Source organism: Lissotriton vulgaris, unplaced genomic scaffold, assembly GCF_964263255.1.
Source record: "Lissotriton vulgaris unplaced genomic scaffold, aLisVul1.2 SCAFFOLD_388, whole genome shotgun sequence".
NCBI lineage: Eukaryota > Metazoa > Chordata > Amphibia > Caudata > Salamandridae > Lissotriton > Lissotriton vulgaris.
The window spans coordinates 960,663-988,428 of record NW_028250124.1 but is presented as its reverse complement, the minus strand read 5'-3'; the positions used below and the strand labels follow the sequence as shown (position 1 = coordinate 988,428).

General features: G+C 50.8%; 1 protein-coding gene across 1 annotated transcript in view; it reads right to left on the bottom strand.

Moving 5' to 3' along the window:
- LOC147663363 (uncharacterized) overlaps positions 1 to 27,766 on the bottom strand; it is a 187,949-nt gene that overhangs the window by 145,137 nt on the left and 15,046 nt on the right. Inside the window, exons 3-5 of the mRNA XM_086950499.1 lie at positions 25,649 to 25,759; positions 20,346 to 20,468; positions 11,657 to 11,761 (exon numbers count right to left, since the gene is read on the bottom strand). Of these exons, the coding sequence (XP_086806625.1) occupies positions 11,657 to 11,761; positions 20,346 to 20,468; positions 25,649 to 25,759 (339 nt within the window). The remainder of the gene's footprint in view (positions 1 to 11,656; positions 11,762 to 20,345; positions 20,469 to 25,648; positions 25,760 to 27,766) is intronic.

The following is a 27,766-nucleotide window of genomic DNA, read 5'->3' as shown; positions in this document are numbered from 1 at the left end:
AACCTGCAGTCACAGTGTATGAAACTGGGTTTCTGTACAGTTATCCTCCCCACCGGCTGTCACGGGTTCTTGAGTTCTAGGCTGGGAGGTGAGCCCGCTGTCACGGGTTCTTGAGTTCTAGGCTGTGAGGTGAACCCGGTGTCAGGGGTTTTTGAGTTCTAGGCTGTGAGGTGAACCCGGTCAGGCGTTCTTGAGTTCTAGGCTGTGAGGTGAACCCGGTGTCAGGGGTTTTTGAGTTCTAGGCTGTGAGGTGAACCCGGTGTCAGGGGTTCTTGAGTTCTAGGCTGTAAGGTGGACCCGGTGTCAGGGGTTTTTGAGTTCTAGGCTGTGAGGTGAACCCGCTGTCAGGGGTTCTTGAGTTTTAGGCTGTGAGGTGAACCCGCTGTCAGGGATTCTTCAGTTCTAGGCTGTGAGGTGAGCCTGCTGTTAGGGATTCCTGGGTTCTAGGCTGTGAGGTGAACCCGCTGTCACGGATTCTTGAGTTCTAGGCTGTAAGGTTAACCCGCTTTCACGGGTTCTCCAGTTCTAGGCTGTGAGGTGAACCCGCTGTCACGGGTTCTCCAGTTCTAGGCTGTGAGGTGAACCCGCTGTCACAGATTCTTGAGTTCTAGGCTGTGAGGTGAACCCGCTGTCATGGATTCTTGAGTCCTAGGCTGTGAGGTGAACCCGCTGACATGGATTCTTGAGTTCTGGCTGTGAGGTGAACCCGCTGTCATGGATTCTTGAATCCTAGGATGTGAGGTGAACCCGCTGTCATGGATTCTTGAGTTCTAGGCTGGGAGGTGAACCCGCTGTCAGGGGTTCTTCAGTTCTAGGCTCTGAGGTGAACCCGCTGTTACGGATTCTTTAGTTCTAGGCTCTGAGGTGAACCAGCTGTCACGGGTTCTTGAGTTCTAGGCTGTGTGAACCCGCTGTCACAGATTCTTGAGTTCTAGGCTGTGAGGTGAACCCGCTGTCATAGGTTCTTGAGTTCTAGGCTGTGAGGTGAACCCGCTGTCACAGGTTCTTGAGTTCTAGGCTGGGAGGTGAACTCGCTGTCACTGGTTCTTCAGTTTTTACTGTTGTTGCTTGGCCTAGGCAGTGAGGTGAACCTGCTGTCACAGTGTATGAAACTGGGTTTCTGTGCAGTAATCCTCCCCATGGGCTGTCACGGGTTCTTGAGTTCTAGGCTGGGAGGTGAGCCCGCTGTCACACGTTCTTGAGTTCTAGGCTGTGAGGTGAGCCCGGTGTCAGGGGTTTTTGAGTTCTAGGCTGTGAGGTGAACCCGCTGTCAGGGGTACTTGAGTTTTAGGCTGTGAGGTGAACCAGCTGTCAGGGATTCTTCAGTTCTAGGCTGTGAGGTGAGCCTGCTGTTAGGGATTCCTGGGTTCTAGCCTGTGAGGTGAACCCGCTGTCACGGATTCTTGAGTTCTAGGCTCTGAGGTGAACCCGCTTTCACAAGTTCTCCAGTTCTAGGCTGTGAGGTGAACCCGCTGTCACGGGTTCTCCAGTTCTAGGCTGTGAGGTGAGCCCGCTGTCACAGATTCTTGAGTTCTAGGCTGTGAGGTGAACCCGATGTCAGGGGTTCTTGAGTTCTAGGCTGTGAGGTGAACCCGCTGCCAGGGGTTCTCCAGTTCTAGGCTGAGAGTTGAGCCCGCTGTCACGGGTTCTCCAGTTCTAGGCTGTGAGGTGAGCCCGCTGTCACAGATTCTTGAGTTCTAGGCTGTGAGGTGAACCCGGTGTCAGGGGTTTTTTAAGTTCTAGACTGTGAGGTGAACCCGCTGTCACAGGTTCTTGAGTTCTAGGCTGGGAGGTGAACCCGCTGTCACAGTGTATGAAACTGGGTTTCTGTGCTGTAATCCCCCCCCCACCGGCTGTCACGGGTTCTTGCGTTCTAGGCTGGGAGGTGAGCCCGCTGTCACGGGTTCTTGAGTTCTAGGCTGGGAGGTGAGCCCGCTGTCACGGGTTCTTGAGGTCTAGGCTGTGAGGTGAACCCGCGGTCACGGGTTCTTGAGTTCTAGGCTGTGTGAACCCGCTGTCACAGATTCTTGAGTTCTAGGCTCTGAGGTGAACCCGCTGTCACGGGTTCTTGAGTTCTAGGCGGTGTGAACCCGCTGTCACAGGTTCTTGAGTTCTAGGCTGGGAGGTGAACCCGCGGTCACTGGTTCTTCAGTTTTTACAGTCGTTGCTTGGCCTAAGCTGTGAGGTGAATCTGCTGTCACAGTGTATGAAACTGGGTTTCTGTGCAGTAATCCCCCCCCAACGGTTGCCAGATATCAGATGCACTTTATTTTGATGTGCCCTGGGGCCCTCCCAATCTGGTTCCCAGGGCCTGCTTCCCTTCCCAAAACTGTACCTTTGTACCTCCAAATGGCACCTCTCTGGCCACATGTCAGTCCCTTGTAAATGGTACCATGGGTACCAAGGGCACTCTGACCATGGAAGGCTCTAAGACTGCAGCACTTCTTGTGCCACCCTTAGAGGCTCTGTACCTTTACACTCGCACACTGCCTTGGCAGGCTGCGTGTCTTGGTGCAGAACAATGTGAAGAGTCAACATGGCACACATCCCTGTGTGCCATGCCTACAACCCACTGCCCTGGCATAGATCACTCAACCCTCTAGCTGGGTGCACTATACCAGTGGGGAGGGTACAGGTGCATGAACCCTGGACGCCTACAGAGTCGAAGTCCATTCTTAGACATTGTAAGTGCAGTGCTGCCATTAAGAGTATATGGCGCTGGGAGCTTGTCATTATGAACTCCACAGCTCCAGGATGGCTTTACTGAAAACTTGGACGTTTGGTATCAAACTTCTCAGCATATTAAACCCACACTGATGCCAGTGGGGGTTTAATGTAAAATGCACACAGAGGGCATCTTAGAGATGCCCCCTGAAAAACGACCAGCCTCAGGCGGGTTCCCTGACTGGTACACAGCAGCCTTACACCACGAGACATGTTTCTGGACCCTGGGGTGGGAACCTTTGCTTCCTGAGCCCAGAAACAAAGTCTTTCCTGGGCAGATGTGTTCTGACCTCCCCAGGCCAGGAAGAGCCATCTGTGGCAGGGGAGCTTCAAAGGCCTGGCCGCCTTTGGAATGCGACCCCCAGCCTCTCCTGCTGTCCGGGTCACAGTCAAAGTTTCAGGCCGACCGCGACTGAAGTCGACATTGGATGCGAGTGCCAGGCTGACCCTGGTCCAGGTTCTACCTCTGCACTAGGAAGCTTGCCTGGTTCTTTCTCTCGTCGACAGTGATGTTGGGTGGGTCCTTTCCAGCTTGAGACCAGCACTGACCTCAAAGTCATCAGACAGGTGAAGTCCAGCAGCCGGTGAAGTGGTTCTCAACAGTGTTCGAGACTATCCACAAACTGGCAAGTAGCCGCAGTCTAGGAGTCTCTGAATCCGTACCCAAAACCCATCATCTTTTTGGTAAGTTGCAATTCTGGGGGTGGAAGAGTACCCTTTGACACCAGCCAAGGGGCCAGAACCTTGGAGACACCACTTGGGGGTAGGACTCGTTCTCACAGGCTACACCAGCGGAGTCCAGGGCAAGTCCAGTAGCAAAAGACCAGCTGGGTACTTTGCAGACTTCTTTAGACTTTGTGTCCCTGAAGCTGAACAGGAGGCAAGTCAACTGGTCCTTCGAGTCCACTCACAGATCCTTGGCATGAGTGGGAGAGGCGGCTCCTTTGGGGTCTCTCTCCACAGGTTCAACAGCCCGTCTCTTTCTGAAGTCCTGTCTTGGCTCAGTGGGTGCATCAGGTGCAGTGTTGCTGGGTGCAGCCTTCCTTTGTAAGCTCCACGGGCTCAGCAGGAGCAGTTCTTCTTCTATTCTTGGAGAGTCCAGCAGCCTCCTGAGGATGGTAGCGGGGGGTGGGGGGGGGCACATTTTAGAGACTGTGGCTGGGGAGGACTCACTAATCAATGGCGATGCAATTCCCACGAGGCATTCCTACCCACTCCAACATCAATTCCTATGGGGTTGGCACTAAACAACCCCAAAGTGCATTTTTCTGCTCAAATCCAAGATGTCAGGACCCTTCGTACCTGGGTCAGCGCCACGGGCACAGCGAGGTGTGTCCAGTACAGTTAGCCCCACGCTTCTGTAAAACTGGTCCTGCAGCTGGAAGAGGTGCCAGCCTGTCTAGCTGCACGAAGGGAAGGGCAGGCGGCAGTGTGACTCACATCTGCCTAGCAGAGGTGGTGGCACCTTTGAAGCTGTGCCATCTGTGGCCAGAGCCCTCCTGTTGGAGACGGTCACAACTCCTCCCACTATCAGAACTCTTGTTTCCTATTCCTGGTAGCGCTTCACGCCTCTCTGCAGGAGGGCAGAAGCCTTCCTCATGTGGCAACAGCTGAGGTTAATCAGAAATGGCTTCTAGAACGCTGGGGCAAGAAAGTGGTGACTTGCTGAAGCCGCCTCTGCATTAAAAGTGTATTTCAATCTGACTCCCGCAGTAAGTCATGTTTAATATTACAATTTATTTGATACCTTGAAGGACTATATTCTGTTGTCCAATATGTACGTTAGCACTTAGCGTATATGATAGTGAAACCCCATATTAGCCAACAGACTACCAGCCTTACCACAGTGAAAACGACAATTGTGAGTTTTTAGTGTCAGGACATGTAAATGTAAAATTCAACATGCCATTCTTTTTAATACCTGGCACCGTTATGGGCTACTAAGGCCTGCCTTCGGCGTGAGTCGCAAATACTATAAAGGAAGAATTGGGCAAGGCAGAAAGGTTGCCTTGACATGTTGAGTTGGCAGGTTAAAAGCTGCCCGACTAGGCTGCGATGGCAGAACTAGAGCTGTGCTTTCACTTCGTCACCGCATCGGTGGTGCAATAAAGGCTGCCATCCATGAGTGGCATTTAATGTACCAGCCTTGGGAACCCTTTGTACCATAAACCAGGGACTTAGAGGTAAGGTAAATGTACAAATCAGGTGGCAGTCAATGGCACATACCCTTGTGGGTGGGGTGGGGGGGTTGGGGGGGGGTGGTGGTGAGAGCACATGCTCTGGGGTCTGATCAGGAGGGCCAGTGTTCTTCAGAGTTGGCAAACCAGCAAAATTGTCTGTGTGTGTGGGGGGGGAGGGGGGGCACTCTCTATGGTCATGTAAACTCTCCTTTCATCCCTTTACCATCCTTTTAACCTCAATACATTGTCCAATGTCAAGATTTATCGCCTTCACACCATGTTTCACATCATATTGACTCTTAGACCATACCACTCCTTCTTAAAACCCTCCGTGCAGTCTGACAAACCGCGGCCCATTGTCAATAACAATATTATTATGTAATAGGACTATCTAGACATCTGGAGAAACTGCTTCAGCGTCCTCTCTTCATCACCTCCACCTCAGCCCAATTTAAAAAGTGATCACCATCACACATACACATTTTACTCCACCGTGCGCCTCTCGTCTCAGGCCAATGATATCCGTCTTTATTCTTTGCAGATTCCTTCATGTCCTAGCTTCCCTTGCACATCTGAATTTACAACTCAGCAGCTAAACCTTTCTCCTCTAACATCTTCAGTCCATCGGCTCATTTGTTGCAGTTTTCAGTCTTGGTCAACCTGGAAGAGACTCCCTTAGACATCAGTGTCTGAAGTACGGTGGCCACAGATACAGGTCCAAATGGGGCTCTCCAAAACCCAATGCACTCCAGAGAGCGTATAGATGGCCTTAACTTTCTTACATTTGGTGGTACTTTGTAATTATATCAATAATGAAAAACCATTTGATGCTCGTTGTTATAGAAAACAATTTGCCGATTATCGATAAAGGATACTTATTCACTGCAATATCACAATTCAGATTTCTCAGGTTGAGGCAGAATCGTACCTACTCGTTGACAGAGGTTAAACTCTTCTGAGATTCGATTTCACCAGTTCTACGATTCCTGTTGATTGCAGTTTATTCGATTCTAATGCAACTCTTTTGCGCACAGACATGGGTACATTTCTCACTTCATGTGGCACACATAAGCATTACTGTTTAAAACTTCAGTGAACGAACACGGACAACTCACCAGTCGCGCCAAAAAGAGAGCAGGAGAATCTTTCTTCAGTTTCTGCTCAGGGCTCGGATCCCATCCCCCACAACCGCAGGTTCAGGACTAACAAGATCTAACATCCTGCCAAGAGCACCCTGATCTAACAAGCACCCCTTCACCGCTCGGTACAGATCCCAGTCCCCCCCTTCATCATTCGGTATAGCTCCCCGTCCACCCCTTCACCGCTCTGTACAGCTGCCTGTCCACCCCTCCATCACTCGGTACAGCTCCCCGTCCACCCTTTCACAGCTTGGTACAGCTCCCCGCCCACCCCATTACCACTCGGTACAGCTCCCCGTCCACCCTTTCACAGCTTGGTACAGCTCCCCCCCACCCCATTACCACTCGGTACAGCTCCCCGTCCACCCTTTCACAGCTCAGTACAGCTCCCCGCCCACCCCATTACCACTTGGTACAGCTCCCCGTCCACCCCATCACCGCTCAGTGCAGCTCCCCGTCCACCCCTTCACCGCTCAGTGCAGCTCCCCATCCACGCCTTCACCGCTCGGTACAGCTCCCCATCCACCCCTTCACCGCTCTGTACAGCTCCCATCCAACCCTTCATCGCTCTGTACAGCTCCCCATCCACCCCTTCAACACTCGGTACAGCGCACCGTCCACCCCTGCACCACTCGGTACAGCTCCCCGTCCAACCCTTCACCGTTCGGTACAGCTCCCCTTCTGCCCCTGCAGCACTCGGTACAGCTACTCGTCCACCCCTTCACCGCTCGGTACAGCGCACCGTCCACCCATTTACCGCTCGGTACAGCTCCCATCCAACCCTTCATCGCTCTGTACAGCTCCCATCCAACCCTTCATCGCTCTGTACAGCTCCCCATCCACCCCTTCAACACTCGGTACAGCGCACCGTCCACCCCTGCACCACTCGGTACAGCTCCCCGTCCAACCCTTCACCGTTCGGTACAGCTCCCCTTCTGCCCCTGCAGTACTCGGTACAGCTACTCGTCCACCCCTTCACCGCTCGGTACAGCGCACCGTCCAGCCATTTACCGCTCGGTACAGTTCCCCGTCCACCCCTCCATCGTTCAGTACAGCTGCCTATCTGCCCCTTCACCGCTCTGTACTGCTCCCCGTCCACTCCTTCACCGCTCGGTACAGCTCCCCATCAACCCCTTCACTGCTCGGTATAGCTCCCCGTCCACCCTTTCTCTGCTCTGTACTGCTCCCCTTCCACCCCTTCACCACTCGGCACAGCTGCCTGTCCGCCCCTTCACTTCCCAGTACAGCTGCCTGTCCGCCCCTTCACTTCTCAGTACAGCTGCCTGTCCACCCCTTCACTCCTCGGTAAAGCTCCCGTCCACCCCTTTATCATTCGGTACAGCTCCCCGTCCACCCCTTCATCATTCGGTACAGCTCCCCGTCCACCCCTTCATCATTCGGTACAGCTCCCCGTCCACCCCTTCATCATTCCGTACAGCTCCCCGTCCACCCCTTCATCATTCGGTACAGCTCCCCGTCCACCCCTTCATCATTCCGTACAGCTCCCCGTCCACCCCTTCATCATTCGGTACAGATCCTCGTCCACCCCTTCATCATTCCATACAGCTCCCTGTCCACCCCTTCATCATTCAGTACAGCTCCCCGTCCACCCCTTCATCATTCAGTACAGCTCCCCGTCCACCCCTTCACCGCTCGGTACAGCTCCCCATCCACCCCTTAACACTCTGCACAGCGCACCGTCCACCCCTGCACTACTCGGTACAGCTCCCCGTCCAACCCTTCACTGTTCGGTACAGCTGCCCCCTCCAACCCTTCAATGTGCGGTACAGCTCGCCGTCCATCCCTTCACTGCTCAGTAAAGCTCCCCTTCTGCCCCTGCACCACTCGGTACAGCGCACCGTCCACCCATTTACCGCACAGTACAGCTCCCCGTCCACCCCTCCATCGTTCAGTACAGCTGCCTATCTGCCCCTTCACCGCTCTGTACTGCTCCCCGTCGGTACAGCTCTCCGTCCACTCCTTCACCACCCGGTACAGCTCCCCTACTGCCCCTGCACCGCTCGGTACAGCTCCCCATCCACCCCATCACTGCTCGGTATAGCTCCCCGTCCACCCTTTCCTCGCTCTGTACTGCTCCCCTTCACCACTCGGCCAAGCTCCCCGTCCACCCCTTTATCATTAGGTACAGCTCCCAGTCCACCCCATCATCATTCGGTACAGCTCCCCGTCCCCCCTTCATCATTGGGTACAGCTCCCCGTCCACCCCTTCATCATTGGGTACAGCTCCCCGTCCACCCCTTCATCATTCGGTACAGCTCCCCGTCCACCCCTTCATCATTCGGTACAGCTGCCCGTCCCCCCCTTCATCATTCGGTACAGCTCCCCGTCCACCCCTTCATCATTCGGTACAGCTCCCCGTCCACCCCTTCATCATTCGGTACAGCTCCCGTCCACCCCGTCATCATTCGGTACAGCTCCCCGTCCACCCCTTCATCATTCGGTATAGCTCCACGTCACCCGGTTCATCAATCGGTACAGCTCCCCTTCCCCCCCTTCATCATTCGGTATAGGTCCCCGTCCACCCTTTCATCATTCGGTACAGCTCCCCGTCCACCCCTTCATCATTCCGTACAGCTCCCCGTCCACCCCTTTATCATTCGGTACAGCTCCCCGTCCACCCCTTCATCATTCGGTACAGCTCCCCGTCCCCCCCTTCATCATTCGGTACAGCTCCCCGTCCACCCCTTCATCATTCGGTACAGCTCCCCGTCCACCCCTTTATCATTCGGTACAGCTCCCCGTCCACCCCTTCATCATTCGGTACAGCTCCCCGTCCCCCCCTTCATCATTCGGTACAGCTCCCCGTCCACCAATTCATCATTCGGTATAGCTCCACGTCGCCCCGTTCATCATTCGGTACAGGTCCCCGTCCACCCCTTCATCATTCGGTACAGATCCTCGTCCACCCCTTCATCATTCGGTACAGATCCTCGTCCACCCCTTCATCATTCGGTACAGATCCTCGTCCACCCCTTCATCATTCGGTACAGCTCCCCGTCCACCCCTTCATCATTCGGTACAGCTCCCCGTCCACCCCTTCATCATTCGGTACAGCTCCCCGTCCACCCCTTCATCATTCGGTACAGCTCCCCGTCCACCCCTTCATCATTCGGTATAGCTCCACGTCGCCACGTTCATCAATCGGTGCAGCTCCCCTTCCCCCCTTCATCATTCGGTACAGCTCCCCGTCCCCCGCTTCATCATTCGGTACAGCTCCCTATCGGTCGTTTCTCCAGTACAACCCTCCGGCTTTAGCTCCACCAGCTCCAATCTCACTCCCAGCTTTCTCACACACTTATCCTCGCAGACACCATGGTTCATTCTGGTATACAATGTGGGCCCTGAGGTCACCACAATATTAATTTCAATGCCGCCAATTGTCATTGCACACACCGCTTTCTACCTCACCAACCCACTAACACTCAATACCACTGCTTCTACACTCCGCCCACCCCCTCATTCATGCTGCTCTCTTCTAAGCCACTCGCAGCGCCCTGCATCTGTAACAAGCTTTACCCTAACTCTGTCTTTCCTTTCCTACATACACATGCCGCGCCCTGCAGAATTCGGATTTAAAACAGGGCATTTCTTACTAAAAGCGCACGGCTCAGAGCTCAGCCCGTCACGTCCTTGCTTGTAAAGCGACCAGCCCACCTTTGCTTTACTTCTGCTAACAGATTTCCTTCTGGGATCTGCTTTCATGATCTATGCCTTTCTCCTTCCACTCAGGACCCCTTTTACGTGGCGTTCTGTTACTGAGGTTTTACGCACAAAAGCAACTCCATCCTTTTCCCTGCGGCTCTCCGCTCATCTATATTCTCCCTGGACCTTACAGGTATTAGTGTGAATATTAGTGAGAGTATAGTGGGAGTATTTCTTTGTGTATTAGTGTGTGCAATAACTTAGTTCCTAATTAACCGGTCATGTAATGCATGAAAATCTCGCAACATGCCAATGGTTTCAGGGCAGACACAAGGACATGTACATATTTGGTTTTCTTCCATTCTTTTCTCTGAAATATTTTGAAGCGGTCTCGACCTCACACAATGTGGGGGGAAAAGAGGCTCCAGGGGCCCTGTCTGCACAAGGCACACCGTAAACAGGTGCGCCCGCACAAACAGGGACAGTGCACCCTATTACATAGAATGTGCTGCACCCCTCCCCCCTCCCCCCCACATCAGTCGTGAACGCATGCTGCCCTGTGGGCTGCGATTTCAAGTTAAAAAGCAATACTGCTCTGGGCTTTCACAGTGCGGGCGGCCTCCACCTGCACTTTTAGGGGGGATTAGAGATCCCCTTCCAGGGGGGTGCAGTGAGTGACCCCCTTTCCTCCCTCCAGAGGGCTGCCGCCAGAGGGCGCACTGACAGGGACCCTCCAGAGAGCCCGCGTCTGTAATACGGAGCACGAGCAGAGGCAAAGAGATTCCCTCATTTGCATGGGGCACGCCCCCTGAAGATTTAGCAACAGCGCTATTGGTATTCCAGAAGGGGAGGTACAAGCGTCTGCTGCCCCGTCTGTAATACCAAAGTGCCCCCAGAGCGCTTGTGTAACACGTCCGCAGGTTTTGTACAGCATGTGATGTGCTCTGGCTGCGCACATGTGACCAACCTGTCCGCTCACCTCTTGCGTCACTTCAATCTCTTCACAGATTGAAATATAATTAATAAAGAACTCCTTCCGTCATTGCATCTCCTGGAGTGTGGAGCAGTGTCAGTGGGCAGTGCGGCACACACCTACTTCACATCCTGGAGCCGTCCCACGACACACCTGACAGCGCTTAAACACTCACTGCATGTCAGGCGCTTTACTTTGCTTCTACCTCCATCACAGTGAAAGGAGCTTCTCTACCCGGTGTCACTGCTCCCATGATTAACATGCCTATGTGAAGCGCTTATCAAACGGAGGAAAGCAAGGTCATGTAGGCGCTGCCGTGCCCAGGACAGGCACGCATCGGGAGTCGGGGCGGCACTCATGCAGCTGGCGCCCTGAAGGCTCCACACTACCCACTGTGGGGGGCTGCTACATGCATAAAGCTGTGACCAGAACCAGTGCCTTTGAGGCCTTCTGCTACTGAGGTCCTGTCAGAGCTCGCTTCTACGAGGCTCATTCATCCGCCATGGAGCAGGCGGATCCTTCAGCCAGCAGGGAAGGCTGCAAACCAGCCAAGATCTACCTGTAGTAAGTGCCCCCCTCGGTGGGTCACCTCCAGGGCTGTCATCAGTTTATAGGGTTTCATTTCCAAGGGGGAGACTAGCAGTGAAGTTGACAAGCTCCAAGTACCGCCATCAGCAAAGCTTCATAACCACAGAATGGTAGGACGAACACAGATTATGGAATATAACAAATTACGCCCCCACCCCGCCCCCAGGTGAAGCATGCGACACAGAAAGGAAGGCAATTTGTAATAAAACACACCATGAAGGGAATCTTGTTACCCTAATCAATGGTCTTCAGAAGGATTGAGTGCTGAGTGGCCCCGCCGGGATGAGGTGGAACACAGGCCCCTACAGTGGACGCATTAGTGCACTGAGCATCTGTAACGACACATCTGCAGCCAGGCCGGATCCCCCCTGGAGGCCCAATGCACTCACCTGCAGAGGCGAGTCCCTTCACCTCCGAGGGCAGGGCTTCCAGGGAGCGCAGCCCGCCTTCTCGTTTAATGTTCAATGAAGCATCAGGCGTAACACATGCCGGTCCTGTCAAAAATAAAAAAGAAAGCAAAATGTATCATCAGCAAAGCTCATCAGGAGTTTGTTACTTCCTCCATACATTGTGTCAGAAAAGGGTCATTATTTCATTTCCCTCAAATGGTCCTCCACTCAAAACTCTGAAGAACCTAGAACAGTTCGACAAACACGTAATCACACGATTAGTCCCTGGCCTGATTCCTCAACACACAGACGATCGTATGGGGCGTCACATGGGGGGAACCATGGGAAGAACTCATATCTCTATATGTGCATGATGTCCTTTTTTATGTGTCCAGCCCCCTGCAACGATTACTCGCCTCACACATATTCTGCACCTTTCTTGGGCAATACTCCGGTTGCACATGCCCCTAATAACAGGCCCTATGCCCACGCTGCCCAGAAGTGTCGACCTCCGTCTATCAACTGGGCATTTCAAACACCTCGGCATTCACGGATCATGGACCCTCCCTGTTCCACCGTCTGAATTTAGCCCTCCTCCTTGAACGCTTTGCGGAAATGAAATGAAATGAAAAGGAGTTTTGTTAAGCGCGGCTGCTGCCCTGGGGCGTCCAGGCGCTGAAGAACAGGGATGGTACCACATGATGCAGTCAGCTTAGAGAGTTAATCTTGTTTATTAAAAAGAAAAGTTTTGAGCTGCTTACGAAAGGAGGGTAGGTTAGGATTAGATCTTAGGTGGAGAGGGAGTGAACTCCACAGCTTAGCTGCGTTATAGGAAAATGACCTGCCTCCTGCCCTAGATCTCCTGACACGAGGGACTGTGGCCAAGAAGGCGTGAGTGGAGCGGAGCCGTTTATTAGGGCAGTAGGGGGAGAGCAAGGGGTAGTTGATCATAGGGCCGGGTTTCCAAAAGGCTTGGTGGGAGATGCACACAGATTTGAATATGATTCTCTCCCGGACAGGGAACCAGTGCAGAGTCCTCAGCCCGGGCTCCACCGAGATTCTGCGCGGGAGCTGGAGCAACGTGCGTGCAGCACAATTCTGGATTCGCAAGACGAATTCAGGCGCCCCTAAATACAAGGCATTGCTAAAGTCTAGGCGAGATTGAATTAGGCCTTTAATAACAATTTGCTTGGCTTCAAAAAGGTAGGAGCGGGAGAATTTTCTTTAACAGCCTGATGAGTCCTAAGCAAGTTACTGATACCGTGGTTGCTTGGGTATTAAGGGTCAGGGATTTGTCCAAGTAGACCCCAAGACTTTTTATATTGTCTTTGAGTATAGGCGGCGCACCCAAACTGATGGGCCATAAGAGGTCAATGGTGGGTGAAGCTGGGGGGACGAGGAGCATAAGCTCGGTTTTATCTCCGTTGAGCTTGAGACATGACGCAGTCATCCAGCTTTTGACCTCTTCCATGCAAGTCGTCAGGCCGACCTGCGCTTGCTGACAATTCTTTTGCGCGAGAGAGACCACCAGCTGAGTATCGTCCGCATATGTGATGATCTTAATACCATATGGACAGACGATCTCAGCCAGCAGTCTCATGTACACGTTGAATAGTGTAGGGCTCAACGATGAGCCCTGCGGTACTCCGCAACCCAGGGGTTTGCTTGAAGAAACAGAGTCTCCCTCAAAAACTTGGAAGGTCCTATCGCTCAAAAAGGACTTAAGCCAGGCTAGAGCCTCCCCTGACACTCCCAAGCTAAGGAGTCGGCACAGCAGAATTTTATGGTTCACAGTGTCAAACACGGCACTCAGATCGAGGAGGATGACTGCCACTGATCCCCCCGATCCAAGATCCACCTGGTTTCCTCTGTTACCGCCAGCAAAGCCGTTTCCGTCCCATGTTTGGGGCAGAAACCCATCTGGGTCGCATCAAGCAGATGGTTACTCTCGAGAAACGTTGTTAGATGTATATTGATATGTTTCTGGAGGATTTTGCTCACCCAGGGTAGCAGGGAGATGGGGCGGTAGTTATTAAGGTTGCTGGAGTCAAGATTAGGCTTTTTCAGGAGTGCTCACACCATGGCTTGTTTCCAGGTGGGCGGAACAATACCTAGAGAGGTGTTGAGTAGCTCCATAATCGTGGGGAGAATAACCTACCTGCACGGGGGCAGGATCGCATGGGGAGCCTGACTTTACTTGATGAATCAGAGGTTCAAGTGTCTCTAAGTCTAACAGGGGAAAGTGATCTAAAGTGTTTCGGTAGGGGTAATCGACTTCTGTAAAGAGATGTGATCCCTTAATAGAGGGGTCTAAGTCCTAGTCTGAAAATGATAAATAGATATTGTTTATTTTTTGAAAAAAAATTCTGCTAAATCGTTACAGCGGGGTAGTGGGTTGTAGTTAGAAACCAGGGGAGGGAGGAGCTTGGTGAGACTTTTTACTATTTGGTAAATCTCTTTTGGTTTTGATCTGGCCGTCATGATTTTACCACTATAATAGGCAGATTGTGTTGCTTTTATTTCTAGTTTATAAGCTCTGATAGCCTCCCTGTACATAACTTTATCTACAGCAGCGTATCCCAGGCGCCACCTCCTTTCTAGCTTCTTACATTGCCGCTTTTTTCTCTCTAAGCTCCTCGAATACCACAGGGCTGTTTTCCGCGGCCTTTTTAGGCTGGTTTTACGGAGGGGGAGTATGGAGTCAAGAGACTTCGAAATCCAGTTATCATACTCTATCTAATGAAGGGTTCCGAGTAAATAAAGGTCTAGAGGCTGCGAGAGAGCTAGTCCACTATTCTAAGGGGATTCTGGACCAGTTTCTCATTTTTCGCAGGATGGGGGTGCAGGGTGCGGGTCTATGTATAGACCAATTAAGAGGAATCAGAAAATGGTCGGTCCAGGGAGATGACTAATAGAGCCTACCTTAAGATGCACACATTTACTAAATACAGGGTCCAAAAGGTGACCTTTGATGTGAGTGGGGGATGGGACCAGTTGCTCCAGCTGAACTGCAGCCAGACTCGCCGTCAGCTCTACGGCAACATTATCAGAATTGTTATCAAAATGAATATTAAGGTCACCCAGCAGCGTGAAATTAGAAGGGGACGTGACCAAATCAGCAACAAAGGAGGGTAAAGCTGTGTGGAAGTGTTTAAGTGGACCAGGAGGACGATATATAAGGATGCCTGAGAAACTGTCATTAGGAGAGAATTCAATAGAAAAAGACAAACTTTCGCAGTCGGGTATAGCGTCAAAAGTGCAGTGGTACGTATATTGATCTTTATAAATGATTGCGAGTCCACCACCTTTCCCATGAAGGCGATATTTACGTGCAATCTGATAACCAGGGGGGAGAGCTTGCACCAAGTAGGGTTCGGAGTCAGATGTTAGCCAGGTTTCAGTCAAAAAGACTGCGTCAGGCGTAAATTCCTCCAGCAGTAGTGATATTTCAATGCTATGTTTAGGTAGAGACCTGCAGTTTAAAAAAAACATTTTGAAATCCCGCAGATCGTCTTAATGCTGTGTAGTGATGAACTTCACATTACAGTGAGGGCAAACGGCGTGTAGATCTAAGGGGTGATAGGGGTGGCAGCAGCTTTTTCCAGCGGGGGATCTTAAATTATGGAGAGAGCCTGAGCTTGTGCTTCCTTTGTCCAAGGGGGAAAGCAGGGGTTGTGGCCCCTGGCCGGCCGCGGACGGGAGCAGACGGGCGTGCCATAGGCGCGCCTTCGGCTGCACGGCGAGGAATGCTCATCATATGATGGAGGGAAGGGAGGAGCCAAACAACTGTGCTGTCAACCCAGGTCTACACCCAATATGGCGGCGGCGTCTTTTCCCGGTCCCAGCGCCTATTCGGCTGAGGGGGAAGTGTGTGGCAAAAGAAAGTAAGTCTGGTGCAATTTGAGCAGTATTAAAATCACAGCAACAAATACACATTATAAAACAGTTTTTAAAACATTTTTCGCCAGCAACTGATCTCCCGGCTTCCGCCTCAGGAGGTACTTACCCAATTCTAATGGTGCACGTGGGCGCGGTTTAAATAGCACTGTCAGGGTCGGGAGAGCCGAACAACTGTACTGTCAACCCAGGTCTACACCCAATATGGAGGCGGAAGACATACAAAATTGGAAAACTTACCCGTTTTGATTACTGGGGCGAGAGGTGATGTTTACAGTGATGACATTACCCCGAATGCTCTATATTCTGCAAATCACCCCTCATCAAGTGCCGGATAAAATCTTCCAGACATTGAATCCCTTCTCCGCTTGTTGTTGTGGAACGCAGCCTCACCACGGATTGCCCTCTCCAAGCTGATGTGTGGCGTATACGACGGAGGCATTGGCCTCCCAGGCATAAAGAAGCAATACTGGGCAGCGCACCTAGCGATAGCAAATGATTGGGTGTTTGCTCCATGGAATGACTCGACTTTTACGCTGGAGCGGCTCTCCATGGGGCCTGGGGACTACCAGGCCGTACTCTTTAACTCACCTAAGGCCAAACGCACATCGCAGCTCAAATATGGAGAACAGCTACGTCCTTCTTGGGTTGGAGGGGGAAGCTCACTGACATGACCCTATTATGGCATAATGACGCACTCTCCCAGGTGCGTGACCTCCAGGGCTTCAAAGCATGGAACCTAATAGGGATATCCTCGTTGGGCAATATGCTTACTTGGGAGGAGCTACAGATCCAGTATGAACTGACTGCCATCGAAGTATATAGATACCGCCAGCTTCGACATGCACTTGGGACACATCTCTGGGGGGACGCCCCTCTCGGATAGATTCCTAACTGAGCCATTAAATAAATAGACAGTCTCCCTAATCTATAAAAAGCTATGTAATAACTCTCCCAATATTCTGACCGTGCTGAAGTCCAAATGTGAGGGACATATTAGGGACTGTGACGACGGAGAATGGAAGGAGGCATTGGGGACCTTCCACGAGAGAGCTATACACACTGCGCACACTACGCTGCTCCTACTACTCACGCACAACACTCAGACTCATAGGACGTGCCCCAACAGACCTCTGTCTTAGGGGTTGTGGGAGTGAAGGAACCGTCTTCCACAAGGTATGTGCACGCCCAGCGATTCAAGCATTTTGGATCGAACAACAGAGAATCATAGAGGAAGTTAATACGGACCTGACTTACAACTGTTCTAGTCCATTTAAATCAGGTTCTCCCCAAGACCCTTGCTGAGCCAGAATACTCCACGAAAGCATCTTTATTGGGTCTTGCTTGTGCTCTCTGTTTACTTCTTCGTTGAAGTCCAGATGTTTGCCCTCAGAATCATCATTAGACTCCCAACAGCTGCCACCCAATCTCCCTTCTGTGAAAGTAGCTGAGAAAATGGTCATTAATCAGCTTTCTGATTTTGTTTCTACTTACTTTCCTGTAATCCTTTTCAAACATGTTTCCAGTTGTATAAGGACCGAAGGAGTTCTTGTACCCGTTCAAAATGAACCACACCGGATTTTGGACCAAGGCAGCGTTGTAGCCCTCATTCTTTTAGCCCTGTCCGCTAACTTGGGTACAGTTCTCGGCCTTTGCTGTTGAACAGGTTGGCAGAAATCATTGCGAGTGGCCAACCCTTAGAATGTTTATACTTCTTACTGACTGGCGGAAGTCAAGCCGGAGATGCGCCACTGTTCGGATCCCCATTCGCAGTGTTAATGCGCGGAGTTCCGCAGGGACTGTCCCTCAGGCAGACTAATGGAGCCTCAGCGGTCCTCTAGGGTTACACAGAGGATGCTCAAAACGTTCAGATTAGGCAGGACTGGAATTCTGTGAAAGCTGATTTTGTGATTGGACTTGCAGCTGTTGCCGACTGAATGCCCACCAATAGTCTGAAGCTGAAGGCAGCCAAAACCAAGGTGCTGACTTTAGGCAGACAGCCATCATGTTGACAACTAAGTTGCGGTCTGCCAAGTTATGGTAACGTCCCTGCCCTTTTCATACAGTTCGTAATTTGGGAGTCACAATGGACAACACATTATCATTTTCTCCTCAGATGGAGATAGTTATGACATGAATTCTTGCTCCCAGCAGATAAATAACTTAAGAAAATTCTACCCTCAATTCCCGACTCATTGCACTACCCTATTATTTAAGCATTGATCGGTTTTCAACTCAATCATACTGAGTCTCTATATCTTGGTCTAGTAACTTTTAAAGTTCATGCCTCCAAGTGGTCAGCACGTCCTTTACTTAATCTTCCACATGTCCACATTTTGTTCACTCCGCTGGCTTCTCGTGCAGAAATACATTATTTTCAGAGTAGATATTTCATTTAAGGCACCGATGATCTTGGCACAGTCTTCATGCCACAACTGTACTCTTGGTATGTCCCTGCTAGAGCACCGAGTTTCTCATCTGTGGAGCTCCTTAATAATCCTTCATTAAAGAAAGCACATGGGTGGTGTCACCCGGGAAGCTGTAGGGCGCGTTGCGGAGACTGCAGTTCTGAACTCCTAGTTAAGTCTATTCTGACTTTCCGAGCTCTGTGCCATAGGAACCCTCTAGACCCTTCTTCTTTGTTTGGTAACCGCAGGTATGTATGTCCGCCTACTGCCTTGCATGAAAAAACAGTGAACAAAACCAGTCTCGCTACCTTGTACGATCTGTTTGCAACCTGAGATGTGCAGGGCCAAACCTAGATCTCCGTTGTTATTTGGGGCCTTGTCCTTTGTGCTGAAATGTGTGAGATCTTTTTGGAAATAGGCCATATCTCTTCAAAGGTCTGGCTCATTTCTCCTTGAATAAACGTCATTTCTTCCAGTTGGCGCCTTCGCAGAAATGTCCATAGAGCAGTGTTAGGCGTCTGATTGGTAGGAGTCATGATTCTTAGGTCTAGCTTTAGTCAAGAAATTATATAAATAATGTATTCACTTAGGAGGCTTTCAGCCAGAACTCTTCATTCATAGGTCAACTGTTGTGTCATTCACATTTTTCTTTTTCTTGCTGCAGCGTACAGCATGGGGCAATGGGTCAGCTCACTACAGCCACTGGCGAACTTCACGGTGAGTCTTCACGCCATTCTGCATGCTCGGAAAGCTGCACATTCACAACAAAGTAGTTCTGTCTGTGCCAGAGACCACTAAGGCAATACGTGCTTTTTATTTTCCTCAAAATATTTTTGCTTTTAGCCAATGCCTTTCTTTCACATTGCCAGGGTTCAACAGTATCTTCAAAATAAAGTTTTGTAAAAACCGAGATAAAGGAAGAATTATCAAATCCAAAAAGGGTGGTAGCCTCTGTCAGACCTGCTGTCCTGAAGGTAGACCTCTTCTTATTGGCCCGACTTCCTCTCAATGCCAGACCTACTGTCCTGAAGATAGACCTCTTCTCATTGGCCAGACTTCCTGCGAACGCCAGACCTGCTGTCTTGAAGATAGTCCTCTTCTCATTGGCCCGACTTCCTGCGAATGACAGACCTGCTGTCTTGAAGGTAGACCTCTTCTCATTGGCCCGACTTCCTGCGAACGCCAGACCTGCTGTCTTGAAGGTAGACCTCTTCTCATTGGCCTGACTTCCTGCGAACGCCAGACGTGCTGCCTTGAAGATAGACCTCTTCTCATTGGCCCGACTTCCTGCGAATGCCAGACCTGCTGTCTTGAAGGTAGACCTCTTCTCATTGGCCCGACTTCCTGCAAACGCCAGACCTGCTGTCTTGAAGGTAGACCTCTTCTCATTGGCCCGACTTCCTGCAAACGCCAGACCTGCTGTCTTGAAGGTAGACCTCTTCTCATTGGCCCGACTTCCTGCGAACGCCAGACCTGCTATCTTGAAGGTAGACCTCTTCTCATTGGCCCGACTTATTGCCAATGCCACCAGAACTGGATCAGAACAGGCCCCGCGAATACAGTACTTTGTAGGCGCTTTGGTTCGGACGGAATCCTGCAGCCCAGTTTAGACACACTGTCCCGGGACTTCATGTTGCTATTACTCGAACCAAAGCGGGGACTACAGCCGTCTCACAGCTGTGCTCTGATCTGTAGAAAGAGCTGCTGGACTGTGCTGAGGAGAGCAGCGCTAACTTGGAGGACAAATACCAAATCCCAGCTGAGTGAAGACGTGAGCCGAGGAGCCCACAAGGAAGAGAATCATGCAAAAGCAAAAACAATCTAGTCCAACAGGCTGTGACCACCCGGAAGGAGGTCTGAACAGTCAGAGTCAAAGGAACGCAGTGCTGGCTGTGCCTGGGGTGACCTGTAATCCTCCCCGACCCACACTATAACCGAGTCCGCTCCCACTGTGTGCGGTCAGGTCCTCTGCTGCCAGTGGAGAAACGGGATTTGAGAAACGAGCTTCACCATGCTACCAAGGCACAAGCACCGGCAATGGGGCTACAAGGAGAGCACACAGCAGGCACAGGGAATCTACTGGAAAAACAGGAAAAGATCCATGCAGAAGGGGATTTCCAGCAAATATGATTCATGCTCTGTAAGGAACTCATCTCTTTCACACTAATGTGTGATCGCAGGTGACAAAACTACGCAGTGTGGGACACGCTGCCGGTTTAGTAGAAAGGTTCAAAGAACATTACCTCATGTGTGATGAAGGTTATGGTCTGAGCTGGACCGCACGAATGAAAGAGCAGACTGTGCTTCACAAGCAGAGCATGTTTAGATACTGATGCAGCTTTGCTGAGGAATTTACATGAGAAACCTTAGAGTGCGAGGCTTACCAAACCAGGGGCCAGCACTTCCTTCATCTTCTTCCACATCTTCCACATCGTGAGAATCCATTAAACGAAACTCAGACTCTTCCTTCGTCGTCCGATCATCACCCGGACCAGGAACATAATATCCTACCGGATAAATACAGACAACACAACCAGATTTAAATTGCTGGGTTCAGGAAGGAAATGCAGGTTGTAAAGCTTTTATCATAGTCAGACATGGAAGTTAAACAAAGCAGAGAGTAGACCGGGATATCTACAGAACGGGGTAAAAGCCACCATGATGTGCAATAGAGCGGCTCCGGGCCCCGTTATAAGCATGCAAACATTCCTCTGTGGAGCAGAGCAGGTGTGTGCTGGAGACATCACCTCCCACACCTATAATCATAAACTCACAGTGAGAAGTCTGTGCGACCCTCGGATCAGTGTGTATCACATTGGAACATCCCCAGGGGCCTGGAAGAGAATACTGATCTGGCTGTCATGGTCCGCTCGGCGCACTGCAGGGGTGTGCTGGGAATACCGCCCCTTTCAACTATAATCAAACCCACAACTTCTCGTTTGCAAACAGACACAACAATACTCTGTTGCATGACCAGACTGGCTTGATACCGCTCTGTTTTGTTGTTATCCTTTTGAAATGAGACTTACTAGACTTGGTAGCAGTCAGAGCTTCCAGCATTTTTAATCTGCTCCTGACCTTTCATTTGATGATTTTTAAGGCAGGCATCAAAGTTTTGCCTTATTTTTGTTGAAGCTCAGCCGAGCAGTCTGGTTTAGAACCGATTGTAAACCAGTGTAGATTATATGCCAGTTCACGTAACGGCGGGCGAGGCTCTGCGGCACGAGACTCCGCAGACCTGGCGGGGCGAGACTCGGTAGAACGAGACTCCTGCCAAACAGAGAAAGTTGGGCTCATAATCACTTAATTTATTTGGGGCATGAAGGTGAGATCTGAGTCAAAACTGAGGACAGGACCTTTCTCTTTTGGTGATACGACTAGTGCTGGGCCAGGTTTGGACAGCCTATAACGAGAGAGGATCGATCTTGGTACCACCAACACCCACAAGCTCAATTTTGGTGCCAATGAAGCCAGCTTCTGCTCTATCCTTTTTGAGAAAGACCATGGAGCCAACTTTATCCATCTAACTTGGTAAAGTGTAACGGATAACAATCTCCCAGTCCCAACTAGCCTGGGTGTCATGATCGCCGGAGCATCAGATGCGGAATGGTGCTCATTGTACGGTGGATGTTGGGGCACAGTGCTATATGGCCGTCACGCCTCCGAGATGTGAGTTAACACTCATTGGTGCATCTACCATACTCTACAGGGCTCAAGATCCCAGCAAGATGACGTCAGCCTTCCTGCTTTACACCTACCAGTACCGTACTGTTACTACTTACCTACGTTTATTGCAACCAGAACTGACTTGGGGGAAATACTGTATGCCTATACTGCCAAATAATACTGCTGCTATTATCAACAAGGGGGCTGCTTTAAAAAATTGTTTACACTTAACGTCAAAATTGATATCGGGGAAACTCCCGTTCATTTGAGTTATTTGTCTATTTTATAAGCTTTACTTTTCTCCACTATGATTGTTGTACTGCTCAGGAATTGTAACTGCGGCTGTGTTAAGTGCCGCTCAGGGAGGGCCAATATTTCAGACTAGAACCACCTTTTTGAAGTGCGGTCTAGTCTTTCTGCAGTAGTCAGCCCGGTACAAAAGACACACTGCAGTGGCCGTGAGGGACTGTGGGTTGTGAGGGTAAGACGGGTATCCCCATGCACCCCTGTGCTGACAATACTCAGTGGTTTCTACTCTCAGACGCCCTAGAGAAGGACTTGTTGATGGCTTGGTCAGAAATGTTAGCTGCTGAGTCACCTCGAATGCTTGAGCTTGTCATTAAGGGAATAACTTCTGTTCTTACCTATTCTGCAAACTCACAGGGCTTCGCGCCCAATTCTCATCTTTCCTTAAAAAAAGATTAGCTAAAACTTTAGTTAATTCAAGACATTTTATTATGCATTTTATCTGTTTTGTCAACAGCCTATGCTTCCAGGGGGCTCCCTCCCTTTGGTCTGAGCTGCATGTCCAGCTCCGAGTTGGGAAAAGCCCTTCTGACTCATCTGAACTAAATCCACTCTCTCCCCCAACGATGATCAAATAACACCCGTACGGCAGGGGGTACATTGCTTTTGCTGTGGATACTTTATTCACAAGGCAGCAAATAAAACATAAATGAAAGACGATCAGCGCCTCTCACGCTGAATCTACAAGATAACAAGGGCAGCGCTATGCGTCTGTGCAAAGAACAGCTTTTGTAGAATCATTACCAACTCCACTTCTAGGCTCCACAGCTGCTGTGTGTTTCAGAGGCTAAGGACAGGCTTGAAAGATGAGCTCAGAATCCCAGGTTCTTCACACAAGGACAGGTTTGGGGAAGATTCCCACAGAAGAAGGGCTTCAGCGCTGGGCATTGCTAAGAGCCACCTTACCTGTGCTAATCGCCAGGCTCACCTGCAGATGTGCCCTGCATGACTGGGTGAGAAGCTGCAGCACCCAGATCTACGCTCACCCTCATCTGGAGCCCTGGGAACTGATTAAAAAAGACTCTAAGAGAGAGACGCGTCGGGGTCTACACTGGTCAGAGGGTGGGCATATGTGGAGTTTTCAAAAGCCACGTATTGTATTGGGATGTTTTATATCGCACTAGAAGTTGGAAACTGTGATTACTGGATGACAACGAAGAAGACAGTGTGGCTACTTTTTTTATCTAGGTTTCGATGGCACAGAGGAAGGCCTAGCGCAACTTTGGTCTTTTCACCCGAACAGTCAATGCTATCAGTGGTTTCGCATCAAACACAGGCTTGAGCTTTAAGTTATACTGGGGGTGCGAGACCAGGAATAACCAATGTAACATCAGGAGGCCATTTTCCTGCCCACTTTCTTCCTATGTAGATGGGAATACAACACTGTTTTACTTATTAAGGGGACAGATAATACGAGATGTATACTCTGTGCCCAGTCATGGGTCTGCAGGCTGAATGAAGTCCTAGCAAGCGATGGAATCCTGACGGGAGCTCAACCACGGCCCTCTTTACTGTTTACATCTGTGCTGAATCATTAAGCACACAGATGGAATACAGGAGCTGGGCATTTTGATGTGATTATCTCTGAATAACCTCCTAGCAAGGGTGGAATTCAGGAGGTGAACTCCGAGCAGGCGGTCTTACTACATATCTGTGAGTGACCTCCTAGCACGAGGTTGAACCTGCGAGCAGAACTTTCGATATTAAAGTTTCTTAGAATTTTTCAATACAAAATAAACATTCTGCCCCGTTCTCTGCCAAAGGAACCCAACAACAAATCTTTAACATTCAAAACTCTTGCTACAGGTGTAGCAGAGCCCCGTCCCCTTCCTCTCGTCACCCCACTCAGCTCCCCCTTTATACCTCTGCAGCACAAGTTGCCTGTACGACTTACCATCAGTATCTTGCTGCGGATTTATTCTATGATGAAGATTAGAACCCACTACGCCAACTCACACACCAGGGAGTCTCAGCACGTGTATATATCTGGCCTACTTAGGATTTCGCATTCCAGCGCCTTCCGCTCGCTAGTATTTGTGCATGGCTATTATCAGATATGTTATATTATTCAGGAACTGCTTCATCAGCAAAGAAACCCAGAAAGTGTCTCTTAAGTGTCCAAATAGTCTTTAATTTATATTTCTACTGTTCGAAGGTAGCTACTTGGTACAATTCTAGCAGCCAGCCTTCTGCCATCAGTACGACGGGTGTTGTCTAGTAGATTACCCTTTTGGCCACTGCTAAGGCTTTGAGAACCACAGTGATCAGTGCAGGTGTTTCTGGGACTGATGTTGCATCATGAAAGATCTGCCCAGGACTGTTTTGGTACCACCTTTTCTGGCAGACTTTATCTACCTGCAGATTCATCACCTTGTGAATTTCCCAAGGGACCTGACTGGATCCAGACACGTTCATAGCAATTCCCTCACACATTGACAGATGGCGTCCTGCGGATCCGCGGCGGGTCCGTTCTACCACAACTGTGACTCCCTGGTCTCCATATATGCGCCACTTGCATCCGATCTCCGTCCGCACCATCTGAGCCGAACTTCCTCCTTGGAGGGATGAGACATGTATAGAAAGCCAACAAGGCTATGGAATTCCCTATGTGGAAAGGCGTGACTACCTTGGCCAGAATGCTGCTTTCAACTAGAGGAAATGCTGCTTTCAACTAGAGGATCAGTAGCGAGGCAGTAGTATGTCTCCTCGAGCAGGGAAGCACCCCACCATGCTAGGCAATAGCACATCTCCGTGAAACGAGGAGCACCCCACCATGCTAGGCAGTAGCATGTTTCCTCAAGCCGAGGAGCACCCCACCATGCTAGGCAGTAAGCATGTCTCCTCAAAGTGAGGAGCACCCCACCATGCTAGGCAGTAGCATGTTTCCTCAAGCCGAGGAGCACCCCACCATGCTAGGCAGTAGCACTTCTCCTCAAAGTGAGGAGCACCCCGCCATGCTAGGCAGTAGCATGTCTCAAAGCGAGGGGCACCCCACCATGCTAGGCAGTAGCACTTCTCCTCAAAGCGAGGGGCACCCCATCATTCTATGCAGTAGCATGTCTCCTCAAAGTGAGGAGCACCCCGCCATGCTAGGCAGTGGCATGTCTCAGTGAGCAGCACCCCAACATGCTAGGCAGTGGCACATTTCCTCGAGCAGAGGAGCACCCCACCATGCTAGGCAGTGGCAGGTCTCCTTAAAGCAAGGCGCAATCCATCATGCTAGGCAGTAGCATGTTTGCTTGAGCCCCAACCCCCGGGCCAGTCCCACTCACTTGCCAGGGCTGGTTTGCGTTCCCAGTCCGGTCCGCTTGTGAGCCATGTGGTGAAGCATAAAGTGAAAGAGACACTGGGTCGGTAACCGCAGGGGAGACGATGGATGGCAGTGGCAGGACTGCAAGCAGCCGTGGCATTCAAATACTGTCCTCCAGGAGGGGGAGACAGCCACAGAGGTCTGTACAGTAGGCGTTTGTACTGCAGGGGAAGCTAGGTGGTCTGCACATGAATAACCGAGAACTGTGGGGCCACTCTGGAGATTAAATATGGAGGAGAGATTGGGAGCAAGCAATCCACCCAGCAGAGAAAGGGAGACAAAAATAAGGGTATTCAACATCTTTCAGAAGCAACCCCGTGCTGAATACAAGGGTTCTTTGAGAGCATCAAACACCAGCACAGGATCACCCCGGATCAAGAGATCACTCCAGCCTTTCAAACTCACCAGAGGAAGGGTGGACACGTCTTACTCCCTCCGAGTCCTGAACGAATTTGAAGCTCAAACCTTCCTTTTCTTTGGGCCTTAATGAGAAGACCGAGGCCGCAATCAAAGGACCTAACAAGAGAAAAAAGCAGAAAATAAAACAAGTTATTGTCAAAATACTCTGCATGTTACAGTGGAGAATTATCTGAAACAAAAGAAAGTGGGAGGCATCACAGCGACTGTTCACTGAGCAGAAACCAAGAGAACCATTTGAAGAAAAGTGCAGCAAACTAATGAGCTTTCTTACACTGGGCCCCCTCGGCTATCTGGCAGCACTTCACTCCTCTATGAACAGAGCTTCTCACACTGGGCCCCCTAGGTTATCTGGCAGCACTTCACTCCTCTATGAACAGAGCTTTCTTACACTGGGCCCCCTAGGTTATCTGGCAGCACTTCACTCCTCTATGAACAGAGCTTCTCACACTGGGCCCCCTGGGTTATCTGGCAGCACTTTACCCCTCTGGGAACAGAGTTTTCTTACCCATAGCCCCCTAGGTTATCTGGCAGCACTTTACTCCTCTATGAACAGAGCTTCTCACACTGGGCCCCCTAGGATATCTGACAGCACTTCATCCTCTATGAACAGAGCTTTTCTTACTCCTGGCCCCCTGGGTTATCTGGCAGCACTTCACTCCTCTATGAACAGCGCTTTCTTACCCATAGCCCCCTGGGTTATCTGGCAGCACTTCACTCCTCTATGAACAGCGCTTTCTTACCCATAGCCCCCTGGGTTATCTGGCAGCACTTCACTCCTCTATGAACAGCGCTTTCTTACCCATAGCCCCCTGGGTTATCTGGCAGCACTTCACTCCTCTATGAACAGAGCTTTCTTACACTGGGCCCCCTCGGTTATCTGACAGCACTTCATCCTCTATGAACAGAGCTTTTCTTACTCCTGGCCCCCTGGGTTATCTGGCAGCACTTCACTCCTCTATGAACAGCGCTTTCTTACCCATAGCCCCCTAGGTTATCTGGCAGCACTTCACTCCTCTATGAACAGAGCTTCTCACACTGGGCCCCCTGGGGTATCTGGCAGCACTTCACTCCTCTATGAACAGCGCTTTCTTACCCATAGCCCCCTGGGTTATCTGGCAGCACTTCACTCCTCTATGAACAGAGCTTTCTTACACTGGGCCCCCTGGGTTATCTGACAGCACTTCATCCTCTATGAACAGAGCTTTTCTTACTCCTGGCCCCCTGGGTTATCTGGCAGCACTTCACTCCTCTATGAACAGCGCTTTCTTACCCATAGCCCCCTAGGTTATCTGGCAGCACTTCACTCCTCTATGAACAGAGCTTCTCACACTGGGCCCCCTGGGTTATCTGGCAGCACTTCACCCCTCTGGGAACAGAGTTTTCTTACCCATAGTCCCCTGGGTTATCTGGCAGCACTTCACTCCTCTATGAACAGCGCTTTCTTACCCATAGCCCCCTGGGTTATCTGGCAGCACTTCACTCCTCTATGAACAGCGCTTTCTTACCCATAGCCCCCTGGGTTATCTGGCAGCACTTCACTCCTCTATGAACAGCGCTTTCTTACCCATAGCCCCCTGGGTTATCTGGCAGCACTTCACTCCTCTATGAACAGCGCTTTCTTACCCATAGCCCCCTGGGTTATCTGGCAGCACTTCACTCCTCTATGAACAGCGCTTTCTTACCCATAGCCCCCTGGGTTATCTGGCAGCACTTCACTCCTCTATGAACAGAGCTTTCTTACACTGGGCCCCCTCGGTTATCTGACAGCACTTCATCCTCTATGAACAGAGCTTTTCTTACTCCTGGCCCCCTGGGTTATCTGGCAGCACTTCACTCCTCTATGAACAGCGCTTTCTTACCCATAGCCCCCTAGGTTATCTGGCAGCACTTCACTCCTCTATGAACAGAGCTTCTCACACTGGGCCCCCTGGGGTATCTGGCAGCACTTCACTCCTCTATGAACAGCGCTTTCTTACCCATAGCCCCCTGGGTTATCTGGCAGCACTTCACTCCTCTATGAACAGCGCTTTCTTACCCATAGCCCCCTGGGTTATCTGGCAGCACTTCACTCCTCTATGAACAGAGCTTTCTTACACTGGGCCC